The sequence below is a fragment of the Antedon mediterranea genome, chromosome 1, assembly GCF_964355755.1.
Source record: "Antedon mediterranea chromosome 1, ecAntMedi1.1, whole genome shotgun sequence".
Lineage (NCBI taxonomy): Eukaryota > Metazoa > Echinodermata > Crinoidea > Comatulida > Antedonidae > Antedon > Antedon mediterranea.
The window spans coordinates 16,070,289-16,097,759 of record NC_092670.1 but is presented as its reverse complement, the minus strand read 5'-3'; the positions used below and the strand labels follow the sequence as shown (position 1 = coordinate 16,097,759).

General features: G+C 32.3%; 2 protein-coding genes across 5 annotated transcripts in view; one reads left to right on the top strand and one right to left on the bottom strand.

The window, feature by feature from the left end:
- Positions 1–13,412, bottom strand: part of LOC140058726 (transmembrane protein 104-like) — a 17,106-nt gene extending 3,694 nt beyond the window's left edge. The window contains exons 1-3 of one of the 3 annotated variants that reach the window (XM_072104452.1): positions 972–1,112; positions 404–525; positions 160–244 (exon numbers count right to left, since the gene is read on the bottom strand). In XM_072104452.1, coding sequence (XP_071960553.1) covers positions 160–244; positions 404–525; positions 972–1,016 — 252 coding nt within the window. In that variant the 5' untranslated portion in view covers positions 1,017–1,112. Of the gene's footprint in view, positions 1–159; positions 245–403; positions 526–971; positions 1,113–13,370 lie in introns of those variants that run through there. The other 2 variants (XM_072104466.1, XM_072104459.1) reach the window with 2 other exon arrangements.
- Positions 1,251–27,471, top strand: LOC140058711 (BAR/IMD domain-containing adapter protein 2-like). 2 transcript variants are annotated; one of them, XM_072104439.1, is made up of 16 exons: positions 1,251–1,416; positions 3,033–3,108; positions 4,469–4,555; positions 8,453–8,514; positions 9,285–9,401; positions 12,987–13,142; positions 16,622–16,708; positions 16,984–17,079; positions 18,574–18,675; positions 20,098–20,281; positions 20,571–20,725; positions 21,115–21,245; positions 21,361–21,586; positions 22,266–22,393; positions 24,193–24,313; positions 24,769–27,471. In XM_072104439.1, the coding sequence occupies exons 1-15, from the start codon at positions 1,360–1,362 to the stop codon at positions 24,290–24,292; spliced, it is 1,764 nt and encodes a 587-aa protein (XP_071960540.1). In that variant the 5' UTR covers positions 1,251–1,359; the 3' UTR covers positions 24,293–24,313; positions 24,769–27,471. The 2 variants fall into 2 exon arrangements, with proteins under 2 accessions (XP_071960540.1, XP_071960532.1); XM_072104431.1 differs by having other exon boundaries at positions 20,568–20,725.

Sequence of the window (27,471 nt, the reverse complement as noted above, 5' to 3'; positions counted from 1 at the left end):
GCGCAATCATTCGTATAGGTTTCAAGCCAGGGATAGCAGTACAGTACCAACAAAGAAAGTAGTAGACAATATCTATGATAATAAAATTCATTTCATGAATGAATTAGACCAAACTGAGTTTCAATTTGATGATTGGAAAGTAATAATTTTCTAAATTACTTCTTTTTGTTTCTCTTTTCTTCTGTACCTCAACACAGCATTAGAAGCAGACATAACCTCCACCATAAAAGTAACTGTCAAAAAACTAAAACGAAAACATTCTATTGAGGTAAAAAGTTAGTTTTCTTAATGCCTTAGACATTGGGAGAATGCAACATACACCCCTAGTGAAAAATGCTAGTTTTGTAATAGTCAATGTACTGTATATGCATATAGTATACTGTATATTAAACCACATAAGCACCTCATGAAAGCTAGCATCACAATCACAAGAAGACTGATGACCCATCCACCTTCCCAGAAAGCTTTTGGCAAAGCTAATGCACCTGTGCCAACAATCAGGTTAAATATGTACACCAGACCAACCTGAAAATATATTAAAAACACAAATACTGGTAATAGTAATGTATACTGTACATTTAATTTAACATTTTTAAAATTAAGTGACGTAGGCTAATACGTCCCGCTAATACCGGCTGCAAGAAAAATAAATAATAATAAATTAAAGTTCTTACATGAATGGTTGACCATGCCGAGGTTATAGTCACTTCATTATAAATGGCCATATAGCCTACTTTAGACCCTAATATTAGAGTTAGTACCCTAGTAGGCCTACATACTACACTACAGTACCATCCTCTGGCTTACACGGCACTCTCTATTGGCCTGGCCTAGCCTACTACTAGCTAGAGAACCCTAGCTAGCTACACAAGTCATCAACACTATACTTCTATTACTAATAACTTAGCCTAGCTAGGCCTGGCCTAGTAGTACTACTAAGTACTAATGATTATTAGACAGGTTGTATGTACCAGTGGAGAATATAGTTCTCCTGTGTCTGTCAGCTCTGAAGACATTATTGTAAAATTTACAAACAATACAGCAATGAATATAAATCGTTTTTCATTTCTAGTTGGATCAGCTGACTGACAATCAAAACTTTATTTATTTATTTTCAGTTTCCCTTCCTTTTTTGTTTTCTGTATAGCACCCTCTATAGGCCCAAGGACCTTCTCTTCTGGTTGCCGGCGGCGCGACCAGAGAAGAGAGAGAGGAAAAAGATTGGTGCATTCATTTTTCACACAAAATTTACACAGCGAGAACCTATTCAGAGCCGAGGAGTTGTTGTTTGAACAAAGGCGGTTTTATTGATAAGAATGACATTTTAAATTGATCTAAATTTTAAGATAACCGAACAAAATGACTTCCAGTATGTCTAGCGATCAAATTCATAAAATGACTGAAAATGTATATCGGGTAAGTTGATAATAATAATATGTTATTAGGCTACTACAAAATATTCCAACTGATGATGAGACACAAGTTAAGACAGGAGACCCAGTGCAGTTAAGTGTGTGTGATGGAAATACAGGCAGAGTTTTTGCATTCAGCATCAGATGAGATAAAAGAGTCTGCTATTTGACTGTGTATGAATCCTGTTCTCAACTAGGCATAGGCAATTTATTTGCATGAATCCAATGTAACTCGCAGACAAAAATTTTCATACATTTTTCTGTCAAACTAAACCAAACACGGTTCTTCTGATTTTACTTGCATTAATAATATTTACTGATGAATGGAGGTGAATGGCAATGCATAAGGCTTATCGTATATATATATTCCTAAAAGAGTAAGACTTGTTTATTTTGATCGTGGCTCTTGGTTAACATTTACCCAGTAATAAGTTTTATCGCAAATAGCTTTATTTTGCAAGAGACATCACTGCACAATGCATGGTGGGAAGGATTTGGGAGCAAACGTCACAACGCGTACGTACGGGATTTGTTGTTTGAATGCACGCATCTTAATGTACTGAGGACGATACAAAAAGCTTCAGACTGCAGGCTGTATTCTTACATATTTTTACCAAAACTCCAGTGCAAATGAAATTATTTCTTATACAAGTTGTGTAATAATAAATAATTGTTTTCTATATTGTTTACCTAGGTACTGGTCATGATTTGATAAATGTTTGTGTACTAAATTAAAATAATATATTTAGAATTTTAAAATATAGACTTATCTTTACTGTCTATATTAACCTTGCCCTAGAACAGTACTTTATACTAATCCATCGAGTTCCTTTAGCGCACCGCTGATATCCTGCGCAATGTCCGATTGGTACTACAGTACTACTACCTGTGAGAACATGCCAGGAAATACTTAAATACCAGTACACAACAAACGGCTAATTCTCATTTGACAATCCATTTTGTTATGAAACTAATTGTCAGTATTTTTTGCAGATAATTATTGGGAATACTAAATTGCAACAGATTGCTTACTGCATTTAAACTTGAAGCTATTAATATTATTTTGATGTCCTCATAGATTACTAATGTATAAAAAAAGAAATGACTATGTAATGTTAAAGTATTCACGAAATCATTTACTATATTCTTCCAATTCATTCATGTTTAATATGCGTGTTTGCGGATGGTTTGTGCAATTTGAAATTCTTCATTTGTCTGTGCAATTGAAATTTGTGATTATTATTATAAAAAAGAACTTTACAAATAAATAATGCAACAATTTGAATTTAAATTCTGCATTTTTCTGTGAAATTTAAAATCAAAAGTTGTTATTAAATCAAAATTAAACAATTTTACAAATAAGGAATGCACCAATTTACGATGTTCCTCGGTTTTAAATGTTCTGAAATAAAAAGTATACTTGAATTGCTATAGCCTATTCTAACACTATAGCCATAAAATATAGTGTTCAATAAGGTAAATTATATTGATTATATTCAATAAAATTTAAAACTTAATCAAGTTGGAACATCCAATTGATTCAACCATAGAGATATTGATTCAACAAAGTTCTTTCTTAGTTAAACTTCTTTTTTAAATGATATTTGTTTGTTTTTCTAGGGTTTGATAGAAGGCCTATACCCTGAGTTGAAGGAGTTAATACATTTTGGAAAGATCTATGAAAAAGCACTACAAAGTAAGTTTCCTCCATGAACAGTGTATTATTGTACATTAAGGGACCACAAAGTAAAAGCCCAATACAGCTGTTTGAACTATTATTTATTGCAGTTTATCATTTAAACCGGTTCTTGTCTATTCATTAGACCAGAAGAACTGATAATCTACTATTAATTCTAACCTCAGATAAATAAAAAGCTTGAATTACAGAGTTAGTATACCAGATACTGTAGATTATCTTTCTTGTTATATTGATAACCATGTCCATATACAGTAACCTTGTAAATAACTTCCCTTCCCAACCTTATTGAAAATTGAATAATAGCTGGTATTTTAGACTAGTGATATCAATACACTTATTTCATTATTGCTTCTTAAATTGTATTCTTAATATTTATAAAATAAAAAATATATGGTTATAATGGTTATTAAATCAAATGCTTCTCATTAAATGATTGGAATCAAACGTTCAACAACCTACTGTAATTATGCCTAAACAGATTGATTTCTTTGTTTCAAGCTTCAACTAAAGATAATTATGCAAATTATTTCTGCTCGACTGCCGAGCTCATATGTGAGAATATTATGTCTGGCTTGGTATTCTATTCATGAAACTGCACTATGTTTTAAGATAACATTAACATTAATTGATTTTTTCATGTTGATCCTTTGGTTTTATGTCATTAAATTTTATTGTAAATTTATATACTGTACTGAGCTCACGTCTTCTAATGTGACTAAAGTTGTCATTGCAGAATTCAAATCGTGGTGACTTGTCTCACCCTCACGTTTTGTGAAATTCAAATAGCTGTATGTAATACAGTAATTAACATACAAAAATGTTATGAGTGCATGTTTGGTTCGTTAATGATAGATCGAAATATTGTAATTTAAGACAGTGTCTTATTTCTTTGTTTTAATAAGTACCTGCAGATAACTTTAAGCATGTTCTTAATAGTTCATGAGCAGTACCAGGGATCTCCGTTTAAGGATTTTTAAAACTAAAATTACATTTTGACTTGTCCTCCACTCCTCTTTCTGGTCATAGAATATGGGCCTATGGGACGCTTCTAATTACCTAAAAATGAGTTAATACAGACAATCGACTTTGTTCACATTTTGTCAAAACTGTTTTAAAATTTTAAGTAGCCATTCGGACTAGCTATTTGACTATTTAATTGGCCAGTGGACCAGTGTTGTTACGAATGCGGACTGTAGAAATGAGTAAACCACCTAGTCATTGCTAGCTATGCAAATTACTGCAAAACATTTGATGATTACAAACCCTATCCAGCGTATCTTGTGACCTACACTTAATACTCATCAGATATATTTAGCATGTCGTTGACTATTTAACCCATTATCTGTTTTTTTTTTAGATGTTTCAGCGTCAGCTAAAACCTACATGGATTGCTTGATGCGGGTTGGTGAGGTAGCAAGCCAGACTAAAGCTGCTAGACAAATTGGTAAGTAACAACATAAAATAACAAAATAAACATAGTTTATAAATAGGTTATTTTCCCTTTTCTGTCCTCCCAATCCAATCTGTTCCTCATCCATAATTTGCCACCACTGGTTGAATTAAAAATATATATATAAAACCATTGTCAGTAATAAATAAGACAAGGACACACAAACTACTACAGTATCTATGGATCTAAGATGAGAAGTTTAAAAAAAGAGGAAAGAATATAATGTTAGTTAAGCACTTCATTTCACAACTTTTAGACCCTGGGCCCCTCCCCCATCCTGGGCCCCTCCCCCATCATTATTTCAAAATCATGGGCCCACCATTGGATTGGTCAGACTCATACAGATCTAGGAATATTAATATATTTTGGTAAACTCGTAAGTTTATTGTTGTGGGTTTTAAATAGAAGAATGATGATACACAGTCAGAGATATAAAGCGTGCGAGTGTCTGTGATGTGAGTAAGAGGGAAGCATGTCATCGTAATTTCCTCGTCTCTGTAGATTTTCAAGAACTGTAACATTTAATTAAAAGTAGACGGATGGAAATGATTATGATTAATCACTAGACATAATCTAGTTTTTGTGTTTTTTCAAATATTTATATAAAACACAGTTTTATACGTAACAATTTCTATTTTAAAAATTCATCACAAGTGGGTGAAATAAGTAAAAATGAAATCCCAGAACATGAACTAGAATCAATCAGCACCATGCATGCTGTTACAGTACTCTATTAAATCCTGAAAACTACATAGAGGTCAACTATGGCTATCCATTTTGCAGATGTTATCCACCTTGTACTGTAGTATTGTTCATCCATGTTACAGTAAATACAGCATTTATTTATTAGTTTGATGTCATACAAACCAGGATTTGGGTTAATATTACACAATACAAACACTAATTTAGATAAGAATGCTTTGCTAGTGATATTTAGTGGTATCCAAGTTTGAGAGCACAATCAAGGAAGTAACAGGACATACTGTAAACACCCCTAAATAGAGGTTAAGTCATCAGAACACTGTGGTTATGCCGCCAGATATTAACATCAGCTTGATTGCTATTAATATTTTATGTGTGCTGAAAAACAAGGAAAATCAATACCATGATATTAATATAAAATAAATACAATACTGTACTGCTGCACTATATTTATGCAATTTAAAATATGAGCAGGCTTAATCTTTCTTTAAAAAAAAAAATTAATAGATACAATAGATGGGTCAACTTTAGGAAATGACCAATAACGAAAGGGAAGCTGATTTGACATTAAGATGTCTGCTTTTTATCATAATTGAAGCTAAATTGTCTTCACATTTTTGTGTAAATTGAAGACTTTGAGACCTTTAGGTATACTGTAGATTTTAGTTATAAATCATTGAACATGAATTTGGCTCTGTACATTCAACTTCAAGCTGCACTCTCCTTAAATTCTCCACAAAACTTGGGTATTGCTAAACCACGAAAACCCCCGCAAACCTCCAAAAAAACATAGCAAACCCCACCGAACCAGCATAAAAGTGATTGAATCATGTAGTGTACGACCCACTGGGTATATCCATTACATGATTTAATAACTTTTATGTTGGTTCGGTGGGGTTTGCTATGTTTTTTGCGGGGTTTAGCAATCATTTTTGACTAAAAAATGATGTTTTACCCCAAAAATAAGTAGTTAACAGTAGAAAGTTAATATTTTGTTTACATAGATATACCCAGTGGGTCGTACACTACATTTGCAGGGTTTAGCAATATCCCAAAACTTGAGGAACCAGCACCATCACATACAGTAGGAATTATATTCAAGTAAAGTTTAAGTCTTGGGTTAGGAATTTGCTTGAAAGGAAATTATAGAGCTTCAATTGCTTATGGAAGGAAGTACATGGAAAAAATTCTATAGAAATAAATATATTTTTATCTTCAATCTTACTAACAACTAATTAAATTATAATGTACAATTGTACTCTTTGTGTAGCAGGCGGTTGACCACTATTTTTGTAGGATAGTCATTGTGTATTATTATCTTATTGTACAATAGGTTTTTCTTCATACTTTATTACTCCAAAAATCATGAAAGCCTTTAGTGCATTTATTATGAACATGTGCATTATAGTGTAATTTAAATGTTTTGAGAGACTACGGTATACAGTAGAATCCTATTAAGGGGACATTTTCAGGACCCAAAAGGGTATCTCCTTAATTGGGATGTGCCCTGAATAGGGATAGATTTTCGTTTTATAAGAAACTCCTCCCTTAAAAATAGAGGTAATATCTGTGCCCTGAATAGGGGTAGTTACCAGAAGGAGGTGTTCTACTGTTTCCATGTGCCTGCACATCCTTAGTGGGTGGGCACTGCAGACAATACAAGTGCTTTTTACTGGAGTTGTAGAAATTTTATCAAACATACATTATGTTGTTAATTCCATATTTTGTTATTCCGTATGTTGTAATACTTTCTTTCCTGTTGTCAGTATAGGAAGATAGCAACAATCAGGGTACTGTATCTGAAATATTTTGATCTATTAACCAGATGATGGTCTTTGGTATTAATGGCTTCTACCAAATTTCTCACTCGTGAATTGAAAAAAAAAATCTATGATGTATTCATATATTGTACACTAAGATAGTTCAATGACAATATGGTCAGATGGTTAAAATTATATTGTACAGTGATGATACATTTATTTTGTTAGTGCTGGAGGTTTTTTATATTCAATTACAATGTCATGTCTCAACTGTCATGGTGACACGATCTTCATCAATCTCTGTGTTTATATAATTTTCAATAATCACGAAAGCGTTTGTTTTGCAAAATATTAATTAAAGTCATGTGACCGTTCTCATTATTTGAAGAGTACCAGTAGGAAATATACTATGCAAATTATATAATGAATTATTCATGAGGATCTGAAGGCCGCCAAATAACATATTTTATTATTTTAATTGTTTTGTGTAGAGATATCTTTGTCGTGTGCATACTCTCTATTTTCTAATTCCTCAGAAATGAATACAATTGAAATTCTTAATATATTTGTCAGTTGACCATGACTAGTTGAATGTTTTATTTACTTTATCCTTTGTAATTTAATGTTTGTATTGTTTATCAATTTCAATTATTCCAACTTCTGGCCCTTAGCCAGTGTTTCTTATATAGAGGTATAGGTAGAGGTCAAGGGGCGCATCTACAGGTAGTGTCACTAGTATGTGTCAAGGTAAAGGTTGTTGCATAGTTACCCTTGACTTTTATCAGTAAATAGGATTCATTTTTAAAGTCATATTTTTAAAAAGATAATAAAAACAAAAGATAAGATAAAAACAAAACAAAACAAAAATATACAGTTAATGCATGGAAGAATTTGTAAACTGTTTTGATTTTTTGGGGAGTTTTTGATTATTTTTCGTATCTTTTTTTGTTTGTAGAATAGATTTATTCTGTCTCCGTTTCGTTTACATAGTTGGAAATAACTAAAACAAAAGGTGAACTTGTAACTACTGTATTTTGAGGTTTATTTCATCGCGTATCTTGCTTTTTTCAAATTGTTGCAAATCTCCAGTTTCTTGATGTCTCTGTTCAGAGTAAATACTCACACTGACATTTCAAATGGATAGCTTTATCCTAAAGTTGGTTTGCATGATCTTAACAAAATGATCTGACATTAATCCTATTATAAATCCTATTATTTTTTAATTCAACTCGATTAGACATCAAAATGGTATGTATATTATAGTTTGACAGACTAGTGTGTTAGGTATGGTTTTTAATTTGTGTTTAGAGCTGGCTACATACTGTAGGATGTGGAGTAGTCATATACGGTGTAATTAATTAATAGTCATTAACAACTGTAGTAAGCATATTGTCTAAATTTTACACACGATGCTATTCTTCTTCAACAGGTCAAGCTCTGCTTCAGCTATCAGAAACATTTAAGCAAATTGAATCTCAAAGAGAAGTTACAGTAGGTTTTTATGTTTTTGCACATGCATGTTGTTGTGGATGGATACAAAATAATGTAAAGCTCTGTCTACACTATCAAACTAGTTCAACAAAGAAGTATAATGTATCCAAATAATGGTAGTGATATGCTTAAATATGGTAGTGATATGACGTCATTATGCCCATATATGGGCACTTCATCACATTTTGTTGTCACATAAAGTTTGATAGTGTAGACAGCTTTAGAAATGTATTGCCTCATAAAGGATATGTTAAGCTCTGTCTACACTATCAAACATTATGTGACAAAGAAGTGTGATATATCCAAATATGGTAGTGATAATGCCTAAATATGCTAGTGATATGACATCATCGTGTCCATATATGGGCACATCACATTTTTTTGTCACATAAAGTTTGATAGTGTAGACAGAGCTTAAGAAATGTATTGTCTCATGAAGGAAACATTTATTTGTTTTGGTTCAGTGATATAAAAATCAATCGGCACCATTTTGCGATTCAACAACATTTGTGCTCAACAGAAAATTTGTTAAAATACTTTTTTTATATTCAAATGGTAAATTATAACAGAAATAAATAATTTGAATTAGTAATTTTTGTTAACCAACGCAAGCGTGTTCGTACCAACTCAATGCTCAAAAGAAAAACTATAACTCGATATTAAATCGCATACACCATATTTAAAATCTTTACATGCATTTAGAAAGTATTTCTCAAAACAATAACTGTTTTTATCATTTTTAATATGAATTTTGAACTTTGTCATGACAGCTTCAAGCCTTTCGAAAAGAATTACTTACACCGATCGAAAACCACCTAGAACAAGAGACGAAAGCAACCGCAACAACTCACAAAACATACAATTCAGAAAATAAAAATAAATCGGAGGTAAGTTTAATTTAAATAACATATGGCATGTGAATATTTTAATTTGCAGGTAAGTTTAATAAATAGCACATGGCCTGCAAGCACTTTAATGGGGTTGTTTGTTGAAATGTGTTGCAATACTACCAGCTTTTTAAAACCAATATTGCAAGTAAAAATAAAATAATAACCATTTTTCTGTTATCCATTGTATACATTTTTCAAATAATATTCAATTGCATTGTTCCAACTTTCTCTCATTTTGTTACTATGAGTATGACTCACCTGCTTCTAACAGACATATGGCATTTATATTCACGTTGTAAATTTCATTAAAGATGTTAATATCTGAGAAGCATTACTATGTGTTTATGTTAGCGTGTCTGCAGTCTGTGAACTCTTGCGGATTAAGATATGTACTCAAGCATAATAATGCATTCAAATAATTTTTCCTTTTTTTACTATTCACATATTTTTGTATTTGTTAAAAAAAATACCAAACAGATGGAGAAGCTGTATGTAAAATATACAGTAAGCCAATACATAGTTTTATATACAGAACTCCTGTAGGATCCAACAAAGTGTCTCCTTAATAGTGGCCATAATGTGTAACAGGACTATGCCCCCTTAATAGGGATTTCTTCACATGAATAGGGGTTTGCCAAAGTGTTTGTTTAACAGGAAAGCGTCCCCTTAATAGGGGTTTCACATGAAGAGAGGTTGGCCATAGTGTTTGGTTAGCAGGAAAGCGTTCCCTTAATAGGGGTTTCACATGAATAGGGGATGGCCATAGTGTTTGTTTAACAGGACTGTGTCCCCTTAATAGGGGTTTCACATGAAGAGAGGTTGGCCATAGTGTCCCCTATAATAGCTGTGTACCAAAGGAACATATTAAGCTACAGCAGTATTTCAGATTATCAGATTACATTCAAATGATTTACCTGTCTAAATACAATTCATGTTGAGATTATGCAATGGTAACAAATTGCACTGCAATTGCTATTGAATAAGCTATAATACATCTTTTATCCAATCTATCATCAGTAGATTTAATAACAAGATCTTATTGTATGCTCCTGATTGATTCTTCCATTACATTTTATGTATGAATTCTTTGTTGTTATGCTGGTCAATGTTGTCAACTTTCCATAATTGTTTAAAGTTTTTCCCAAACACCTGCTTCTAATATTATGACATAGTATTGTGTATTACAATCTACCGATATTTTTAAATTCTCAAAGTTCTTTTATAAATTGTCTTTATTTGTAGAGCATATATCCCTGAAGCGTAAGGTTTATCGCAAATAGCTTGAATTCGCGAGGAACGTCATTTCACAATGGAAGGGTTTGGGAGGAAACTTTACAACGTGTACGGACAAACAACAAATCACATACGTACGCATCATGCCGTTTGCTCCAAACTCTTCCCATCGAGCGTCGCGCACGCTGTTTGCGATAAACCTTATTAATTATTAGGGATAAGGTGCAAAATCATGACTACCATGAAGTATAGTACTCTACTAGCGAATGTGCCTTTTTGATATTGACTCCCTAGCTGCTGTTGTTTTTTACTGTAGCTGGGTGGTTTTCATGTCTTAAACCTGTAGGAAAATGGCAATTAAATTGTCTATATAAAAGCTGATCTATTTATATTTTAGCAATCTGTCCATTAGTCAGACATCTTGTATATTTATAGTAGTCTGCTAGGTGCTTTTAAGATCTTATTATTTTCCTTCTTGCATCTCAATAACAATTACAGGTTTTGTATACATGCAAGGTGATAATCCCTTCCCATGACAAACACATACTCATAAATCTCGGTACTATATGACAGTAAAACATTACTAAACTGCAAAACATTCTAAAGCTAATTTTGCTGTACAGCTGTTGAAACAATTACGGCAAGGCTGTGATTTTTCAAAATCAATTTTTTTTTATTAGATTACTTTTTTTCATTCACTTCAGTGCAAACATGTTCATCTATAACAAAACAGTTCTGTAGTACATTAATAGTACATAGATATTGAATTACTTTTTTCCATGCACTGAAATGCAAAAATGTTCAATTAGCACCTAGATAGTTACAAGATTCAAATCAAGTGAATGTTATCTGACAGAAGTACTGCTGTAAAGTAAAGTTATATTAAACTATTCTGTTTACCAGTTAATATCAAATTAATTTACCTCACTGCAACCTGATTGTGATGTAGAGACTGAGGAATATAGCAGAGAATTACTGAAAGTGGCATTAGGCGACCACAAAAAAAATTACATAAATACAATTTTTTTGTGCAAAACAATGCCATAGCCAGATGGCTATTACAGGTTAAACAAGAATTAACAGGTGCGCGCCCCAGCTCTAACAGGGCCTACTATTGTTTAACAGGAGATCATAGAAGAGCTGTGTTTAGTGCTATCATAATATAGTTAGTTGGCGCTTATACATAGTTGTTTTCATATTCCATGTTCTCAGTATGAATACTATATATTTTTGTTAGGTTAATTTACACTAGACACAGATACCTGCATGAATATCATGCTGTGAGTGAATGACCCTAAAGCCTACTTGCGCATCAGATGTCTCTGATACATAGCTGCTGTGTGATGTGCAATGTATCAAAACTAGTTATTACAAACAGTACTTTAATTTCCTGGAAGTTAATGCAATTTTTGTTTTAAATTTTCATTAAATCATCAATTATAGTAGCAACATAGTTATTTAAGTAGTTTTTATTTTCTGTTTTTTTATGTGTTAAATGATAATTTATGATTCTTTGTTTAGATCTCTAGGCATATACAGGAATAGAATTTATTAGTACAATTCTAATTTTCATCTGGTGGTGGCACAGAGATAAGACAATGTAGACAATTTTAAAAACAATAATTTAACTTTATTTCATTTTAAATAGGCTTTGGCATTACTCTATCCCCACTTTCAAAATCCTGGGTCCACCACCTGATAACTTTTAGTTGACATAGTTGATTAGAGTATTGTTATTCCTTGTCTATTTAGTTAAATGGAGTATTTTGAAGATTGACTTAAATTAACTTTTACCATTTAAATAATAAAGTACTCAATTGTTTATTTCATTTCAATAATGGCAAAATAACAAATATATATAATATAATTAAGAACATTATTTATGATCCCGTAAAAAAAGAAAACAAGTTTCTTGTCACATGCAGGATCACAAAGAAAGGAATAACAAGAACAACAATTTGTATTTCTTATTTGAAGGACTAAACAGGTTAGAAGGTACAAGGAAGTACATTGAGCATCGAAGTGTATTTGTGATCTCGTGACAGTAATAACAACATTTGTTGCCTCCCAAGGCTATTCCCTATAGTTACTAGGGTTGTTGTGTAACATCGGCACCTTCTTATATGTCAAAACATAGCCAGATGTACTACGCAGCCATTTTATTTTTTTCAGAAGGTTTGAAACTGACAGATTTTCGGGCCTAGCTTACCTGGATAAAACAACAATAGCCTTTCGCCTCGAAAAGCTAGATAAATCGAAAAGGAGACATTTTCATTAAACACCATTCTCCACAAAATGTATTATATATAATTTATGTATTAATTTTCGATGTTAATTTATATTTTGCAGGTTGTTGAAAGATGTCGAAGCGAAGCCAAGAAGTACCAAAAGAAAAGTATGAAAAATAGTGGAGGAAAATATCAAGACAAAGAACAGAAAAGCTCACAAGAACTGCAGACACAACAAAAGATGTTATTTGAATTCAGAATCAAGTCATTAAAAGAGGTAAATATTTATTTACTGCCGTTTTTATTAGCTGCCTGCAGTAATCTGCTTATGCTGTATTCATAAAAATGAAATGGTATTTAGATCTCACTAATACACAAGCCCACACATAAATTACACCTTTAGTATTAACAATTACGTCAACACAGGCTTGTAGGATAACGCCAAATGATGGTGAAACAAGCTATATTGTTTAAAGAAATAATAATTATAAACAATAATGCCTACCTAAAATAATAATTCTGCTTAAATTTGAAAGTTGGGTCTATCAAATGCTCCAGGATGTGGTATAAAAGTACAGTAATGAGCTCTGTCTGAAAGGGTATTTAGTGGTTAGCACAGGGGTTGCATATAATCATGTACTGATAACCTTTTGATTGTAATTTGTACTGTTTATTTCCCTTTGAAAACTTTCTCCCAGAAGTATTGAAAACAAAAAATAAGGAAACAAGAACCGTTTATTAAACCCTTTCCTTTTATATACTGTATATATACAGTATACTGTATATATACAGTATACTGTATATATACAGTATACTGTATATATAAATCCAAAGGCAAATTACTGAAAAAATGACAATGGTGTGGGTATCAGTGGCTGGATCTCAATGGAGATAATATATATATTATTCTTTCAATACCAAACCATTAAATATATAGCATTATCTGTGGTTATTCTTCAACCACACATTGCTTTATTTAACTTGTTATATGGAACTTTTGAGTTTAATCAAGTTGAGTGGAGGAGGAGTTGCAAACCAAATATCAGCATAGGTTCAATGCACTTCTTGGCCATAGTTCTGGTGCACAAACTAACTTAATCTGGAGATTCAGTGTGCACATCTGCATTTGGTCCCTGTTATTTATCTTTGCCAGTAATTGAATCACATTGTTGTTTATTTTTCCTTTTTTAAGTCTGTAGAATTTGTGCTGCTTGATGTATGACCCAATGGGAGGTAACTACTACAGTATTACACCACTATGTATGTACTATATAGAACTGAGCAGTACAAAGTCTATAACATTGACATATTTTGCTATAAATCCATTATGACGTATAAATAGCTATTATGAATTATTATCAATTAATGCACAAAACCAGATGGAATTGTTTCACATGAAAACCTGTGATTTTGTTAGTATCAGTTTATATAAGATTGTGAGAGTTTGTGATTATATGATGAGATATAGGTTCTAGATTGTGTGAACTATATCGTATCTATTTGACATTTACAGATTCATTCAAAACACTTTTGTGTATATTGACTTTATTCTTAATCTATTTGCACAGATAACAATGCAACTGTCATATTCCAGATGTAACTGCAACGTGTTGCATTATTATTGTCACTTCAAGTCATAATTGTATTAGTGTCATTTTTGTATCTAAGCTGCAAGTACATAGCTCACCATGGTGACAACTAACCACATTATAACACATAGTAATGTAGCACATTTTGGATAGTAGCCTAACCATCCAGGTCATTAAAACTCGTCAACTCCTGGAGATGCAGCTCATCGCCTTATTGCATCTGACAAACTTAACAATTTAGACAATGCATTATAAGTACAATGACCGGTCATTTTAGTACAAGTTGTTAAGAACAGTTATGACTACTAGTCTTATATCTTTAATTTAATTTATTTATAAGCTTCATATTGTCTCTGTTTTCTTGGAATAAACCTGTTTTGAATCTTTACTCAATTTTATTGTTGTTTATCATGTTATTTTATGTCATCAATGCTAAAGTTGAACTGTTGTTCAATAAACCCTGAATTATTGATTACTGTAGCGATAGCAAATCGGGATTGAATCTACTCAATTTTATTGCTGTTTAGATTATGATGTTATTTTTTATATAATCAATTACCAATCAATGTTAAAGTTGAATTAGGACAGTTCAATAAACTCTGCATAATTTAATAGCAATAGTAGATTTGAATACCACTGAAGCAGCTCCTTTCATTTCTTTATCATAATGAAAATGAATCAAAATCAGAAAGACTGAGATAGATATAATGATATTTCAATTTGATGCTACGCAATTTTTTATATCTTTGTATTTTTATTGTTTCACTGCTATGTTAAAGTGCAACAATTTTGATAGTGCTTGGCACTCATGGCAATCCTCAGGGTACTGCACCACTGTTTTGTTCTATATGGTTTTTGTGCCTGAAAATTGAATAAAATAGAAAGGGTGGTTTCCACAAGTTCATATAGCAATGAGCAAAGAAAATAAATAAATAGCCCGAGCAGTTTTAGAGAAAATATATATAGACATATGGACACGATGACATCCTATCACTGCCACCTTGGCTTCACCTATGAAAGTGATACATTTACTGTATTATTAGGTCATAGTATAATTTATCCTCATCATATTCATATACAACATTAGGAAGAAACAAATTCATGTTTCACATTCGTAATCTCTGATATAAATACGTTATAACTGTATGCATAGTGAAAGATACACCTAGACCTGTACACATCAAGTGTAGCTTGTAGTTTTGTTAGTTTATCATACTATTATAGTTTTATTTAAGAATCTGCAGTGTTAACTTAGCTGCATCTCTTGGCCTGACTCAGTGATGTTTTTCCCTTATTCAGGAAACTCTATATTTCCCCTTGGAAGTAAGCGCTTTGAAGCCCTAGGCTATATCCTGTTTCAGTGCTCCTTTTAGCTATTAAATGTAATGCAACGTCATTATTCAGTCACTACTGTTAAATTTTTAAAATGTTTTAATATGTTGTATGTTTTTAGAATGCTCACTCATATCGTTTTTCTAAAACCCTGTTTCAATAACTTATATGAGGTGGTGGAAAAGATTTATTTATCGTTCATGTATCCGTAATATTTTGAGGTAGAACGTAAAACCCAATAAGTACCAACCCAGTACATAACATTTGGTTTTTGTTTTGAGCTTGAACTGTAAAATTAAAAACACTTTGATACCATATTCATTACATGCTGTGTTTGTTAAGATTTCACAAATCCTTTATTACTGCATTTAATCGTCAATAATAAATGATGATTAATTAATTATTAATCTAGTTATGAATGTTGCTACAGTGTATATAGATTTAATACAGTAATTATTAAGGGCTTTGAATGTTGGAAATACATTACGAAGAAGGTTGTGTCAAACGACCTTACAAGGCAACCCGGTTTAAAAAATATGCAAATGATTTATTATGTTACTAACATCTGTGTTTATGATATTAGCATATGTGCGTGTAAAATCATAAATATATATGTATGAACTGTATGCTGTGATATCCCCTGGTGTGTCAGTGAAATGGATAAAATCATAATATTATCATCTTATTCAAACTGTGACTGCCAACTTTTGCTTTCACTTTATTTCATTTCAGAAAATAATAATTAAATTTTGATATCTATTTTTTTGTTGGTTACTTTTTTTACCTTATTGAATTTTGTAATGATTTAATTGGTGTAAATTTATTTTCCTTGTAGGCTTGGAATGAAGAACGTCGTCATTACTGCTTTGTGGGAGATAGATGTTGCTCATTGGTTAAGAATCATTTAGTTTATCATAGCAAGGTAATGAAGTAAATTGAGAATGATTGATATTTGTTCAAAACTCATGCAGTGTTAATTTTTTTAATTGTATTCACCAAACTCGTACTGTTTCTCTAAAACAATTACTGTAATTATTTACTATAATTCCTTTATGAGATGAGAGTAGTCGTATTCACCATTCACACTAATAGACAGACTTTCATTTAGTGAAATTGTGTATGACTTATGTGAAATGAAGTACCACACCACCAGATTGTCCTAACATTACTGTCTGGTTTTTTTTTTGTATTCTTTAGGCTCAAAATCTTTTTAATCATCGTCTTCCTTCTTGGCTTGATAGCGTTGCTAAGCCAGAGAACCTTCCCGAAGAATGTGATGACTTCTTTGCCTCTGTAAGTAATGATATACAAAATATAGCATTAAATCTCCTGACCCATAGCCTAGTCCATGATGGCCAATATTCTAGCTCAGGTTTTCTTACAATATGGTGCCCTGTTATTGGTGTCAAGGAGTTATCTTTTGATTCTTTCACATCTCCTAGAACAACTCATAATTTATGTTTACACACACTGGGATGCACCAAGGAAGAGTGAATCCTTGGATGCACATCATATAAAACGCGGGTATTGATGCCTGGTGTGTAAAACTCCAAAGTTTTACTAGGTGTCATGTGAAAAGGGTATAACTACTGCATGTAAACTTTTTTCCCCTCATTCTTGTATACTAACCTTAGTGCAGTGACTCAGCTTTGCGTGTATACAAAACTGTTAGGTTGTATGTATGCTTTTTAGGATGGATATCCGGTGAAGCTATTTTATGCTGTAGTATTTGTTATGCACAGTAGGCACTAATTGGGCATGTAGACTACAAAAAAAAATGACTTAACTCTGTCTTAATTAGCTTATCTGTGTATTTATGCATTACAGTCAACTTTCTTGAAAAAATCCTTTATACTAAAAGCCCATGCTAGAATGTTTCTTTCCAAACTCTTTCCTATTGTACACAGGTCTTGTCTTTTGAGGTGTGCGAGTGTGATTGCCTAACACACCCTTAAAAGCCATTGAGGTCTGCCATTTAAGCTTGGTTCCCACTAGATACGCAATGTAAAATAACCTATGCAATGTAAGAAAATGCCCTTCCAATAATTGTGTTTTCCCCCGCCTGCGTGAAATCAAACCTGCATGGTTGCGTCATCAATTCCAACTTATGATAACGCACTTTGTATTGATACGTCGCTGTGTTGGGTTCTAGAGTGAACCACGCTTTATAGCCCATTTAAATTTTCAACACAAAGATACAATCACAGCATATACCTGGATGTGTAGCACCCATGGAATGTTCAAAAGACAAGGCCTGTGTACTATGTAAAATGCAATCTGTATGCCAGACTTTCCAGAAAACATTCGAGCCCAAGGGAGGTGACAGTATAGGCAATCTATTTAGTCTGCATTCCAGGGCGCAGGTGATGCTCATGACTTTTGGTAATAAGCGCGACTTTCATCTTGATTTTTGATTGGAAAAGGTTCATATGACTTCACAAGTCATATCATGTCCACTGGCTACTTTTACATAGAATGCGTCTGTACAACATCAAGTGCACTAGAATACAGATGTTAGTTTTGACATATACAGTAGTTTTATAATTGTAAATGTTATTTAGTCCTAACATAGTCTTAAAAATGTTATTTAGTCCTAACATAGTCTTATAAATGTTATTTATTCCTAACATAGTCTTATAAATGTTATTTATTCCTAACATAGTCTTATAAATGTTATTTATTCCTAACATAGTCTTATAAAAATGTTATTTAGTGCTAACATAGTCTTTTCTACTTTTTCTGTCTTGTGTGTTGATTGCTTCGTCCCTGCATATGTTTGTTGGTTAGCAACCACGTCCTGTGTTGGGTGAGCATGTGGAAGGTGGTGGTCAGTTTACTCGTACTTTGTTAATGGAACACCGTCAGAATCTACACAATGTCCAGAACAAGGTAGGTCAAGGTTTAAAGGTCATCATTTGTAAGAAATATAAAGTTTACAGTTGACAATGATTGTTTAATATGAATTTTGCATTCATTGCTAGGCAAAAACAAGACAAATCACATGCTAAATTGGTTTAACCTTCATTATCAATTATTCTATTACTGAATGTATGTGGGTGTGTATTGCTTATCACACATATACAATACAGACAAAGTTTATCACTAATTGTACAATTGTCAGTAATTAGTGTAGTTATTGGGGTCATTCACTCCATAGAGGTGTGTGTGTGTGTGTGTTCTATTGTTTTTCTGCCCAGCAGTCTAAAGGTTATAACAACCAATTTTACCTAATGTATGCCTACCAACCTAATATGAGAAATAATAATGTACAGTATTATCAATTATTTTTGTTTAACAATTGGTAGTAAATATTTTGTGTAACATAAATATGTCTAAAAGTCCACTTTTGGCGCCTTTTTTATAAACCATTGGACTATGTACACTCACTTAAAAACAAGAAGTAGGAATAGCCAGGTTACTGTTCCATAGAAGAATAGCATTGAGTATGACATGATACTTTAGAGGCAGAGCCTTTTATTGAATAGCAATCCGCAATAAAATTATTGTTACTTTTAAGTTACATTCACAGCCATGCCATATGTTATTTTGTTGTACCTTCTGTTCCTAAATAATTTTATTGAGTTTTGCAATTAAAGCTTTATTTTATTATTTGTGCAATTTAATTCATTAATTATTATGTAGCTTTTGTTATGTCCGCGTGTTCTGCAGTAGAGTTTAGTTTTCATGATATATAGAGTAGGTACAGTAGTACTGTATATGAAAATGTAAACTTTTTTGGTTCAACAATATAACAAAAAAAAATCTAGGCTAATTTAAATTGACAAATTCTGAATCGGATATCAATTTACCAAGTTGTTATTCAAAAATTGTTGAGAAAAAAAATTGTAATTGGGTAGTTGGATATCTGTAGGACTTCTCTAACGTCAAAACAGAACGATAATGCTTCCTTTAAAACACACGTTTACAATTTAATTGAGAAGCGCAAGGAAACATTGAAAGTAAGAAGGGAAGTCATTAAAGTAACTTGAAATGATTTAACAGAAGTGTGGCTACTTTAGCTACGTGACACTTGTAGTGGACAAGGGTGTGGCTATGAGGGTTTAAATAGAGGGGGTCTTTGCCCCAACCATCGTTCTTTTCAGATGGTGTGTAAAGATATAGGAGGTTAAAAGCTGATATTAGCCCTTTGGTTTAAGTGATGATATTAAATAGTATGTTAGTTTTCTATGCCTGACAATATTTTAAGGGAAATTCCATTTAAAACAACATTCAATTAAAAATATATTATTAATTGTACATCTTCTTGGAATGTTGAATTGATTAGTATTAAATCAAAATTTTTTTTTAAAGGATCGAGAAAGGCTGTCTAGTGCAAGTGGTAGAGACACTGAGAGTATCAGCAGTAGTACTGGTGGAAGCCCGCCCTCTACACCAGCAACATCCACCTTTGTCTACGCAACACTACCCAAAAAAACACTAATGCATTCTAACAGTATGCGCCATTCTCTTAGCCCGGTACCACCACCTACTCTTGGTAATTATACATTTTTAAAACTTGTTGTCAAATAATTCCAGTGAATTGATTTAATTAAATTAAGTCTGACATTAGATTAGTTTGACAAAAATTGGTGATGTGCCCAAATATGGTAGTGATATGCTCACATATGGTAGAGGGATATGACATCATCATGTCCATATATGGGAAAATCACATTTTGTTGTCACATAAAGTTTGATAGCTTTACATACTAATTTTTTGCAGATATTGTCAGAAGGTATATATCCTTGTAATATCTATTTATGTGTACATCTTTGTTTTAGTAGGCTCTTCTCAGACAATGCCAAGGAATCAAATGAATCGACAAATGTCTGAGCCTGCTTCAGTACAGCAGTCTGTTTCAGAGGAGCCTAAGCCAACATTGGTTCAGGCAATCTATGGGCACACTGCAGCTTCTGCGAACCAGCTTAGCTTTGTTGAGGTTAGTATTACTGTAGTACGCTCCTTTTAAAAGCTGATTTACCTATCCCATGGATGTAGTTGTGTACGTTTTATAAATAAACCAGGGTTGCCATGCACACTACGTACATTAAAGACGAGCGTTACGGTAGCGGAAAACCACATAGTTTGTCCAATCGAATCTCTATCTATCCTGAGCACCTTTCGGCTCAACCATTTGTGTAAATGGTCACTAAGAAATAAAATAGATTATATATTTTCATTTTCCACTTAACATTTTCCCGCTTACCGCTCGTCTGTGTAAATTGGCCTTTAAAGTTGGTAAAAGATTAAAATATGGATTATCTCGTATTTCATTTATTTTCACCCTGAAATGCATTTCACAGAAATAATGCTTCTTTCTAACTTTAGGGAGATATCATCAGTTTAGTGGGACCAAGAAAGGAAAGCTGGCATTTTGGTTATAACACAAGAAGCAAGAAGAGTGGCTGGTTTCCAATCACGTTTACACACATGGTGCAAGTTCAAAATGGCGTCCATGAGTAAGAATCACTAATTGTCTTTAGTATTCATTCATACTGTATGGCCATTCCATTTTATTCTCTCGCATGTAATTCTCTTATTCCATATAATCTCATATGATTATATCTTTAACAGGCACTCTCGTATGTCCACTATGAGCACTGGTGGTATTGACTCTCTCCAAGTCAAGATACCATCACCTGACTATGGTGATTTTGACACGTCTAAAGTACCAAGAGCGCCCTCAATGCCTGTAAATTCTATCGCCAGCTATCAGCAAGGGAATGTTGTCGGCAATGGGCTGCTTACTACAGGCACTTCATACCAACAGCAACAGCAAGTTCAAGCATTAAAGCAGCAGGTATAAAATTAATTATGAAAATATATTATTTTGTAACCACTGAGACAGTTGCAGTATATATCAAACTTAAGCGTGGTTCCCACTAGCGACGCAACGCAAGGACGTAACGCAACGCAAGTGAATTGACCAATCACAAGCGATGGCTTATTCGCTTGTGATTGCTAACTGTCTATAACTTCGCTTGTCATTGGTTAAAACGCTTGCGTTGCGTTTACGTCCTTGCGTTACGTTCTAGTGGGAACCAAGCTTAAGAGGCTTCTGCCATTTAAGGATTAATAAAATCACCAATTAAACGAACAAATTACTTATAAAGTAAAACTCCTCCTTTGAGACATCACTTTTCAGTGGACACCACTTCACTTATGGGGACACTATCTCATGGAACGAACAAGAGGCAATGTATTTAACACTACATTCAAACCCTATTTAAGGATTACATTGTATATTGTTTGTCTTGTTTTATTGTACATTTTTTAATGTCTTTTTATGAATATTTTGTAATCTATTCTAAAAAAAACAGGACCATATAAAAAAACAGGTGCAATATCTATACCTGATGCGTTTTTATCCTGTATAAATATGTTTTTAAATAAATAAAAAAAAACTTTTTGTGCCCAAAGGTGTCCCCATAATAGGCATTCCGCTGTATTATTAAAAAAGCTTTTTGTAATATTCTTAGCATGTAACAGTGGGATCAGATAGAGATAGTTTAGACAGTGGTCAAAGTGGACATAGAGACTCACCACCACATCCGAAACAAGGACCATTCTCACCACCAGATGACGTCTTTGAAGAACACCCGCCAAGGTATTATATACTAATTTTAAATTTTAATTAATTGCTAAATATTGAATTATGGGAATTGGGAAATTTCCCAGTAGTGGCTAAAGCTCTGTCTACACTATCAAACTTTATGTGGAAAAGAAATGTGATGTGCCTATGGACATGATGATGTCATACCACTACCATATTTAAGCATATCAATACCATATATGGGCACATACCAGTTTGATAGTGTAGACAGAGCTTTATTCAAGCAAACATGTGTTTACATAATTGAGAAATCCTGAAATAATAGTTATCCAGTGATTTGTTCTGCTCATACACTGCACAGATTGTGAGGGTTAAATGCTTATCATCATTTACTACTTATTTATATCAAGAATGTTTGTGTATTATATAAGTACAGTAAAACATAAATTTTAAAAGAAAAAACAATACATTTTCATATCTGTTTAATCATATTTATTCAAGTTTCTTATTATTTCGTAATATTTTAGAATTTTTTTTAGCCTACAAAGTATGTGATTTGTCTCCTCATATAAGTTATTCAAAATAAATGATCTATATTCTATAGATCTCCATAGAAACCTCCCTCTATTGATTCTACTGATAATTAAACACTCCCCTGTGTCGCTGCTTCTTCCTTCTTTAGCAATCCATTTGGTCATATCGTGTTGCGAAAGACCGTCACAAATGACCGGTCCGCCCCAGCTATAGTTAAAGACATTTATGACACACCGAGAATCGTTGTAAACATGTCGCCACGGAGGTAGTAGTTGATCGTCAGTCTTGCACATGTGCACACCTTGCCTCTTCCGACCTTTTGTAGCATGTAATGCATTTTTTGCCGCTCTTTTATTGTCTGATCTCAAAGCATTGTAATAAACTGTCATCATATATATTTATAATTTAACTATTCTTTCAATTATTTCTTCTGATTTCCTATCATGCATTTTATCTAGTCTAAAAATATGCAGTACAGTACATTCTTTGAACAAAAAATGTTTATTTCCCAGCATCCTTTGCATATACTTCACATGATCTAACTTCCTTCCCAGCATGCATTAAAACTATTGTTTTTGTATTAGTTGCTTGTGTTTGTTTGTACATTTATGTGCAGCATAGTAATGTAGGTCGCTTGAATCTGTGTATGCTTAATTTTCTTAGCCAATATTCTCAAAGGGCCTGTAAAATGTACTACTTGTCTATACACTGATGAATGTAATTAAATAAATGCATACTGACTCTATGTAATTGTAAACAGCATTAAATAATGTGTAGATCTGCCTTTAAAAATTTGCATTAAAAAATCGTATCTAAAAAACATTCTTCTAACAACCGAATCACTGTACAATCAAGTGCTTATAACTAGATCCTTGGTACATTCATCATGGACCTATAAATTAATGAACCTAATTTGTAGGTCCATGCATTCATCACACACATGGCATTCAACTAGACCATTTTTATATACTATTATTATATATTACGTCTAAAGCCTTGTCTACACTATCAAACTTTACTGTATGTGACAAAACATGTGATGTGCCCATATATGGACATGATGATGTTTATTACTACCATATTTGGGCATATCACCACCATATTTTGGGCACATCACACTTTTTTGTCAAACTAGTTTGATAGTGTAGACAGAGCTTTAGAATAAGAAAAGAAAGACTTTTTCCGCAGTTTATATTTATCTTGTTCTATTCACTATTATGTATTACATGCACTTATTGAAGCAGTAGTTGTAATATCTTGCACATTGCCAGTTAAAACGTAATATTTAAATGTGGTTAACCTTCAACTTTTATTTATAGCAATCCATTTACTGGTGTGAAACTTCGTAGAACACAAACTGATGATCGGTCCGCACCACAAATTCCGTCTGACTACGCATTACCAAATAGTCCACGCTAACCACAATTGGCTTCCATCCAAGTAGGTGTATCTAATTTTACCTTTTTATACTCTGTATAATGTTAGTGTCTTCAGAGTTAGGAATGCCCATGAGTTAGTGAGTGGCCGAGCGGCGGAAGGCAGTTGAAATGTGATTACGTAGCCATAACATCGATTCGAGCCTCACTTGCTCCATGGTGGTGGTAGAACGAGTCTTTTCAGATAAGGACTATAAACTGATCCAGTGTACACATCTAGCTCACCTAGTACATATTTTGTGACGAGTAAGGGGGTCACCCCGGTGTACTAGTTCATCATAGCCACTTAACTGGGTCTGGGAGACCAGTCTTTGACTGAAGAGGTTGCCCAGTATAAATAGAATATTTCCATATAATATGCTTTGATATAAACTGTATAATATAAGACCGTATTGAAATGGAGACTAGACAATTGAAATGCATTACTGTATAAACTAATTTAAATATTTTGTCTTTCAGAATGTTAATGAGCAATTGATAAATGACTGCACAAATCAGAGCTGCTAAACGTAACAAACAGTGGTGCTTGCGATGTCATTGAAGTGCCTTTTTAGTTCAACAAAACATTTTTTTTCTTTTTGTACAACTTTTATAGATTTCATTGACTGGATCTGTATTTAAGAGGTTACCATAGCAATAGAAAATATGTAGTTTAATATTACTTTTGGTTTCCATAGAAACTGTGCTAGTATTGGTTGCTATAAGGAGTGCAATTTGTTACCATAACAATGTGTTTTTTTTTTAATGTTACAAGGATTTGATTGGGAGTCTATTCTACTATAGTGGTGCTATATTTCACAAATTGTAAATATATTATTGCTAGATTCTGTTATTTTGAAAAGAAATAATTATGCCCGTAATCAAGAAAGTCACAATACAATACTGAAGAAATTGTTTTGAAACAGTAGCATTATATAATCCCATCCCAAGAAAGTTTGTGTTTTTTTATTCCTATAGCAATGTTAAATCTGTTTTGCATATAGGCTTACGTTGCAAACACTGTGTTGCCATCAAATATATGTTACCTTCCAATATCATTATTATACTGGCACAATATTGTTACACAGCATAAACGATGTTTTTAAAATTTATATGACATTAAATTGATTAATTAAGCATGATTATCATTAATATTTTCTACATGACCAAATATCATGAACCAAATCTAAATTAATGTTGACCAAATAATATCATGTAAAAAGTTTAAAGTCAACAATTAGTTGCCGATCATGTTATATGAAACTTTGATAATTAACACTAATAAATTTGAACAAAAGATTAATTTTATAATGTTTACCCAATTAATGACTAAAGGTTAAAGGTTATCAGGATAATTGTGTATTCTAATAATTGCCTAAATGTCAAATTGTATAAATCATAATTATATAATATTTGAGTGAGTACTAACACATTTGAACAAAGAATAATCCTAAGCTTTGTCTACACTATCAAACTAAATGTGATGTGCCCATATATGGACATGATGATGTCATATCACTAACATGTGGGCAAATCACTACCATATTTGTCACATAAAGTTTGATAGTGTAGACAGGGCTTTAATATTTATGAGGAATTAATTACAATAGCAATTTGTTAAATAGTAGAAAGATTTTTTTAGAATTGTTTTTAGTACTTTATTATTTTTGAGTCGTTTTTTTAAAAGCTCACCACCTTTTGTTTCTCAATTATTAGATTTTTGTTTTCTGTAGTAAATTATATTATATATTGTTTATAATTGTTCAAAAACTGCAATAACTGTGGGTGCACACTCAAACAAACATTTCTGCAGCTACTGCAGTAAATGAAATGTTATATCTAAACAACTATACCACCTGCTTGATCTATGCAATTTTAATTAAATTTTTTGTCTATTTCTTTATCAATTTTATTTAGGTTTGGAACCAGCACAATTAGAAGTATCAAAGCAAACATAAGGATAGTTGTTTTATTTAATATATTTTACATCAATTTTAGTAAATAAATGAAGATTTTATATAATTTAACCAATTCTAATTTGTGTGCTAATTTGTATTGTGGGAGTATATTTCATTTAAAGTATATTATATTTCTGTTAAAAAATAGATATGAATTTATAAAATATTTGCATTAATTGCATAAATTTGGATATGTAAAGAAAAAAAATGTCTTTAAATTGAATATGAATATTTTGAAGTATGCACTGCACTACTGCAGTAATTGCTACCACACCTCACAGCTTCTTTTTCAATGTATAAGGATAAGTATTAATATGTGTAATATATTTTCTGATTAACGACTAAGATCATTATTATGAGCCAGAACAACAACTGGTATTTTGTATTCTCAAAACGGCTGTTTGACTAATATGCAGTATTTAATCGTTTGTATATTAAATATTTGTTTGTTGTTTAGAATTATTTTGAGTTTGAAAAAATTATATGCTTATGCGGCCATTTTTTGGTTGGTGTTATGTTTTATGCGGCCATTTTTTGGTTGGTGTTATGTTTTAAGCAGGTAGCACGTCTCGGCATAAAAGATGAGGCCAGTTCTGCCGCTAATAACTTCTTTTTTACTAGTTTCATGTTTTAGTTTTTATAATCTTTATCATAAAGCAGAGTTTTTTTTAGCAAATGGATGAATAAAATATTGACCCGTTTAAATGATTTATTATTTAGAAAATAGACAGAAGTTGTAATCATTTTATGTAGCAGAATTTGTTATTTTTGTCATCTCTTTTTTGATTTTGTGGTGTTTAAATTTTCCATCCATTATTACAAATTTACTCATTGTTATTGCATCTTATCATGTAGCAATAAAAATTAACTTTTCAGTTTTATGTTTTTGTCGTAATAACTATACGTTTAGAAATTATTTGAGAGATTCAAACATTTGGGTTTTATGAATTTGTTTGCATTATTAAGTGTATAAAATGAAAAAGTGGCCAATGCGCATGCCTATGAAAAATTATATAGAAATATGCTTGTTATAGAAATCTGTGAATGCAGCGAAAGTCCGGCTAAGAAAAATGTTGTTATATCAGCCTTTTATAAAGGTCTGTGGTACTGTAAAATATGTGTGTATTTTGAAAGAAAAAAACATAATTTTGTTGTTGTTTATTTGAATTTAGTATTTTTCCTTGTCAAGTGTGTATTGGGAAATAAACTTTGATTGTATATAAAA